Genomic DNA, 6,656 nt, shown 5'->3' on the forward strand with positions numbered 1-6,656 from the left:
TTTTGCATGCGGCATATTATAATGACACAGGAAGGCTTCCCATTCGGAACTGCCTGAAACGGGTTCAGGATGGCTGAATTTTGTATAGGAAACGTATTTTACATTATAGTGAAGGTATTCGATGAAACTGCGTTGTCTTTGCGATAATATTTGTTTTGGGCAAGTCGATTTTTGTTCATTTTTCGTCCATTTGGAATAAATTTATAAACATTGTGTCAGGACGGATTAAAATGTAAATACAATCTAAATTTGATTACAAATTGTAATTCCACTGACATTTTCGCACTTTACCAGTTCTTGTTCTGGTATAGTTTTATTGAATGGTTGACTTTGGCATTAGTCTTGATTTTTTCAACCTTTGCTTGCAAAAACTTTTTCACAATTTTGTGATTGGCTCTTCGTTTATAGGTTGAAATAGTTTTGTCATTAATTGGCTGATGAATTGTGCAATGTTATTAGTTACTCAATTTTCATCAGCAATTGGGCGAATGTGTAGTAATATTTGATTAGCTCCTTAATTCTGTTCATTGATTGGGTGATTATTTTTCATCAAAGCTTTCCCCCAATATATATTGCATTACTGCTCAATTATCTTATAGCTTGGTAGCAGTTGTTTGGTGCAATATTTTAGATGTTTATTTAATCTGATTTTCCTTTATTTACATTCATAAGGAGCAGCAGGTGTTTAAATCATCACTGAAAAGGAAATTCTATTACAATGCATAATATTATATGAAGGTTGAATACAAACGTAATAACTTTTATAATTAGTAAAATTTTCCATTGTATTGATGTCATTCCGCCATCACCGCTATACGTGCGGTGATTTCAACTGGGCTAAGCTAACTATTCTAATTTCTTGGACTTGATCTTGATCCAATTTTAAGAATGTCGTCCTCATGGTTATTTAGTTAATCATTGCATTGATCAGCAGTCAAGAAGCGCGTTGAGCTCTTTTCCTCAATACCATTTTCAGTTAGATGGTAAGCGATATTTCATTCCTGAGCTTCTGTTCTATTCATAAATGGTTCACATCAAGCAACCTGTTAATCACAAATGGAGGGTGAACAATATGGTGCAATTTTCATGTACTGAAGAATCCATGAGAAACTTGCTGTATAATTGATGAACGCTGTCAGTGCGCTTTTTTTTGCGTTTTACCTTTTTTTTCTGCATAAAGCAATATCAGTAGTAAGAGGAAGTTTTCACTTGATCGGTTGGTGGTTGTTCATCCAAGAATGCAAGTAGACAAACCCTGCTTCACGATGCTTTTAACAGCGTATAGTGTAGTTTGGAATAGAGAAAGAAGTTGTGCTTGTTGTTAACAGAAAATGTCTCTAACAAGCTGTTCAATTAATTGTTTTGTTTTGTTTTGTTTGTAAATTTCATTTCATTTCTCGTATAAGCGACAGTTCAGATTATTTAAATGAATTGATCAGTTGTACATTCGCTTTGATTGTTCATTGTCGATTTTGCCATTTTATTTATAATATTGATGAATGTGGTTTTATCGTCTCTGCTATTATGATATGTTATACGTTTTCATCAATTATTGCACATTTTAGTTAATAGGAACAAAAACAAAACAGTTAAAAAGGGGAAAAATGATATAATAAACGTGACACAAGTAAATTAATAATCTGTTTAAAAGTAAGAAAGAAAATTCTCTTTTCTTTTAATATAAACCAAGAACAATGTAACAACAACAACAACAATTCTTTATTAACGAAGAAGCTTATTTTTCAAAAAAAAATGATAAATGTGCAATGTAATACAAACAAACAGATTGTAATGTATTGAGGATTTTGTTGTTGTTCAGCAATTACTATAATCTTTGGTGTTGGCTCATTACATTATTATTATACATTTTCAAAGCATACATGCATTTCTAGGTCAGAAGAGTAACTTTATGCAAATGCGATGGTAAGCACTGCCGTTGGCATTCTGCTACGTGCACTTTGTGCTATGCAAATTCGGTAGCAATGTTCCTTATATAAATTTCTGTTTATTCAGAGAACTCCATTATAGTATAAATGTTCGCTGCTGAAGGGCGGTCAAATTACTTACTGCGTTGCGTTATTCGGTCATTTTCATGGTTCAGTTCAACAAATACGTTGTGATTGATAGACTAAAAATATGAAGAAACCACGAACATCAGTGACAAAATGTATGACTCTACGTTTGCTTTCTAAGTCATCCCTGACAGGTCTGCTGACAGGTATGAATTTTCATCTATTTACTATTTTTCATAGAATGCTTTCCTTCTTTCTCTTGGCACACTACACTAAACATGCGCGCTTTTTAAGCTTCTCGTAGTTGTTTGATTTTAGTCTTTTTGAAAAGAAACTAGCGCGTTGTTCTTCAGTAATGATGGACAATTAATATTCGAGTCTTTATTACGGCCAAGCCAATATATAATAGTACTAATGGTATATTTTGCTATAATTTTCAATCGTCCTTACAAATCCATTTGTAAAGTAGTACTTTGACATAACAATTGAACCCCTCCCACATTATCTTTACTGCCCACTGTAATGTTTATTACTAAGGTAACATACGTGCCCAATTGTTTAAAGGAAATGTCTGTCACGGGGATACTGCAGTCGCACAATCGCACCCCTAAATGCTTGTCACTGCTCAAATCGTGCACAAGACTGTTTCAGCATGACATAGGAAAGCTGCTGTTAGCTAGAGAACACGCTTTTATACTACCACCTTTGATACTTTCAGAATGCCAGTAACGTTCCCTTCATTTTTGAAATGACTCCTTAAAGTTTCTATTATGTTATTGTACCGCCAATAGTACTGACTCATACCGATGCACCTATTTTCTGTCATTGAGAAAATAGCTCAATGCCCATCAATGTTGTCAGTATTGATAAATGAACCTACGCCTGAATATTATACGTGAAGATTGAGTGGAAGAACGCATATGGCAACTTCCACCTCCTCCATCCTTTAACCTCTCCCTCATTCCTTCCTGCTATGCTGTCCCACCCTCCTTTCCTTTCTAATGATCCCCATCATTGAGCTCGTAATAATACTAAGCTGAACAGAGATCTCATTCAACTGAAAATGCTGCCCACCCCGTATTTCGAGCTGAATGAACAGCACTTTGCTGTTTTCATCTGATATAAATCTAATTTCTCATAATTGCTGTCGACTAGCAATATAACCAAATCCAGGCTACTTGTGATTCTTTTGTTTTATTCCTTTCATGAAATACAATACAGAATTGTCACCCGCATAAGTTTCTTGAATTCATTGCAATTCGTTGAGTTACTTAATTTTGCAGGTAGGTTTATCTCACATTGTATGTTGCGCGATGATGCAGTGCTCAACCAAGTTTGCAGTCTTACTATAAATCAGCATAGAGTGTAAACAAAAGTTTAGTTAAAACAAAATTTTAATAGTAAATAAGCTGTCAAGTGGCATACCCACTGGTGCAGTTGCTTTGCATCATAATGTCTACGCTGTGCACTTGTTAAATTCTGTGCTGAGATAAATTGTATATTATAAAATTTCTTTCGCAGTTATCATCATAAAATTTCATAGCAACTGTTTAATTTTCCATAAATCTGGAAAAGTATTTTATTTTCGCAACTATTTTCAGTGGGAGCTATTTAAAATTATCCATATAATTTTGTTTAGAAAAAAACATTGATAAAATATAAATTATTGAATCACCTTGTACTTTCAAGCAACTAAATTACACAACATGCATAAATACGCAGTGATAGCATTTCCGTTTATTTTTAGTAATTTGCGATGCTTCATGTTAATAAGTTTACGTTTTAGGTAATTTTAGGGAAAAATTTGCATAACAATGCAATATTACGTAATTATAGGAGGTGTGTAAATAAAAACGTAATAAATTTCATCGTCTCGTTTCATAATATTCCTCATAATGTTCATTTTACTGTGCTATTACTGATGGAAAATTAGGTTGTTCTTCCTGAGGCAAAGTAAATAGTCATTTGCATAACTTACTTAGTATTATACATCTAATCAGAGAACTTCGATTACATTAGGTTATTCAGTTCTTTCCAATGCTATCAATCTAGCACGTGGCCAACTATAATTCCGCTTTTCAACTCCATCCATGAATAACTGGTAAGTTGGATTGGATATTTTGGTGGTGGTATGCTATGCATGTTACTTTACATATATGGTGAATGGAAACTGGCGGGTGTCTTTCTAGTGTTATTATTGCTAAGTTTTAGATGCATCAGATGCTGAAGACGAAGAAGTATCCATTTCCGTTTTTTATTTATAGATGATTGCATTAATATAATTCACTTTTAGAATTTACATTATGTTATATTCATATCAATGAATATGAAACAACCAAATTCTGAAAACTAAGTGAATATGGTAACTATGCATCATGATGAATATGCCTTGCTTTTTACTTGAATTTTTCTGTTAAATTTAGGTTGAAGGTTACAGTGCCATTAGCGCCACATTGCTTTGATTCTTACTGCAGCACTTATGTTAAATTATCATGTATGTGATATTATAGATTAGGTGCGCTTGATTCAATTCTTTTAAGAATTGAAAATTACATTTGCTTTGCTACATTTTGAAAATGCCCACATGCAATCTATTATCAGTAAAGACAGGTAAAAGTTGTTGAAAAGTGGTTGTTGGAGTTGCTGACATAGCGTTCAAAAAACGTATGACAAAAAACAGTAAGTGTTGAATTTGTTTAATTAAATACCAAGACGATAGGCGTATTAGATATAGGAAGAATTAGGTAACTTCTGTAATTACAGATTACGTCATCAGCTGAGTTTTTATGGTGTTCCTTTTGCTGTGGGCAACGTGGTAAGTCATGTTCACATCATTTCGTTCTAAATTTGGCATCACAAACATCCGTAAGTATTGAATTTGCTCCTGATTGCAGTTGGATCGTACAGTGTTTGGTGCGATGACGTTTCCAAGTTGTTCTAGTGTGGTTTCACTTATCATAAAAGTAAGATCGAATGGATTGTAATTGTAGCAGATTTCGCTGAGTCAGTCGAGCAGCGTTCGTAGAAATCTTGACAACATATTGGTGCTTGTTGCTGTCAGTGCGTTTCCAATGTGATATGACAAAAATTAGTGAGAAGCTTTTGTTTATAATAGCTGTGGATTACGTCATCCCATGAAGCTTGTACCGTTTGCAACCCGTGTCCGCATGGACGTAAAGGCGTTTCCTAGCCGTCCCGTGTGCTTTTGCTTATCACAAATAGTATCGTTCATCAGTAAGTATTGAATTTGATTAATTAGATAGCTGGAAGATGCGAGTGTTACATGGATTAAATTTGAATATCTATCTGAATATGAATATGAATACATGAATATCTATAATAACAGATAACATCATTAGCTGAACTGTTCTCAAGTTCCTTTCGTTCTGGACACCGTGATTAGTCATGTTCACATCGGTTTGTTCTAAATGTGGCATCACAAACATCCGTAAGTATTTAACTTGCTTCTGATTGCAGTTGGATACGTAAAATGTGCACATTTTATCCATGACAGCATTACATTAACATCAAGCGAATCAAATGGACGTAAAGGCGTTTCCTAGCCGTCCCAGTGTTCCTTATCACAAATAGTAAGAAGGAATTTGATATTATGACAGCAATGAAATATGTTAAATAAAGAGAACAGGTCGCTGTACATCCCAGCATTTTGTTCTTGATAGCAATGGATTACGTCATCAGAAAATTTTTGTTTAGTCGCAGTTGATGGCCCTCTCAAATTGCGGTTCCTACGGTTCTGATGTTTTTCCTTGTCACGCAAGGTAAGGAAGAATTGCATTATTTTTTTGTAGGAGAACTGTTTTGTATTTAATGTTTTAGTGCGTAACTGTGAAGACGAAAGCCGCATCTTGAATGATCTCCATCGAATAACGTAAGTGGTTATTTTTATTATGCTGCTGTTATATTTATTTCTATTATTATTATATACCTGTTATATCTATATCTGTTATATTCAATTCAACTATATTCAACTATGAATTTTAGAATCATGGCATGTCCTTTTAGAATCTTTTAGAATTTTATTTCTAATTTTATTTTTTAGAATTCTCTTTTACAATCTCCATTAAGAGCACTAGGGATATGATAGCGTAAAATACTGGTACGTAAGATCAAAGTGACAGCGCACAGGTAAGTGGAATGCAGGTAAGTAAAGTCGAAGAGGATATATTAAAGTGATTGCGTGCAGCTAAATGGACTGCAGGTAAGTACTGAAGGTAAGTACGATAACGTAGGGTGCAGGTGAGTAAAATGAAAAGGTAGGTTGCAGGTAAGTATAAAGAATGATATCGTAGAGTTAAGTGGATTAAAGTAATAGGTATAGGCAGGTAAGTATAAGTTAAAGGTAGGAGGCGTTACTCTACGCTGAGTGGAGTTCGGGAAAGCGCAGTTAAGTAGTGGGGTAATTGTAAGACGTAAATTGCAGAAATAAGGAGAGGGTGCTGAATTATGCAAATTTTCGAAAAAAACACCTGAGGGAATGCCCTGGGCATAGCCTGAAAGCAAAAGAAAATTTGCATATCCCCTTGAAGGCAAATATTGTGCATAGATGCTTTCCGCGTAGCCTGCGGGAATATGCAATTTATTTGCCCTGGGCATAGCCTGGAGGCGACGCCTGGGGCTAAATTT

General features: G+C 34.5%; 1 protein-coding gene across 1 annotated transcript; it reads left to right on the top strand.

Moving 5' to 3' along the window:
* Nucleotides 1-4,223: 4,223 nt before the first annotated feature.
* On the top strand, nt 4,224-5,575 carry Tsp_06141 (nuclear transcription factor Y subunit B). The gene is made up of 7 exons (XM_003380384.1): nt 4,224-4,261; nt 4,436-4,493; nt 4,776-4,877; nt 4,907-4,975; nt 5,003-5,085; nt 5,128-5,246; nt 5,490-5,575. Exons 1-7 carry the CDS (start codon nt 4,224-4,226, stop codon nt 5,573-5,575), a joined length of 555 nt encoding a protein of 184 aa, XP_003380432.1.
* Nucleotides 5,576-6,656: the final 1,081 nt, after the last annotated feature.

The sequence above is a fragment of the Trichinella spiralis genome, assembly GCF_000181795.1.
Source record: "Trichinella spiralis strain ISS 195 chromosome Unknown Scfld2, whole genome shotgun sequence".
NCBI classification, from domain to species: domain Eukaryota; kingdom Metazoa; phylum Nematoda; class Enoplea; order Trichinellida; family Trichinellidae; genus Trichinella; species Trichinella spiralis.

Coding starts and splice junctions, on each gene's coding strand:
- Tsp_06141 (XM_003380384.1), top strand. CDS start 4,224: ATGCATCAGATGCTGAAGACGAAGAAGTATCCATTTCC. Junction 4,878..4,906: donor ATTTGGCATCACAAACATCC/GTAAGTATTGAA, acceptor TCCTGATTGCAG/TTGGATCGTACAGTGTTTGG. Junction 5,086..5,127: donor GCTGTCAGTGCGTTTCCAAT/GTGATATGACAA, acceptor TGTTTATAATAG/CTGTGGATTACGTCATCCCA.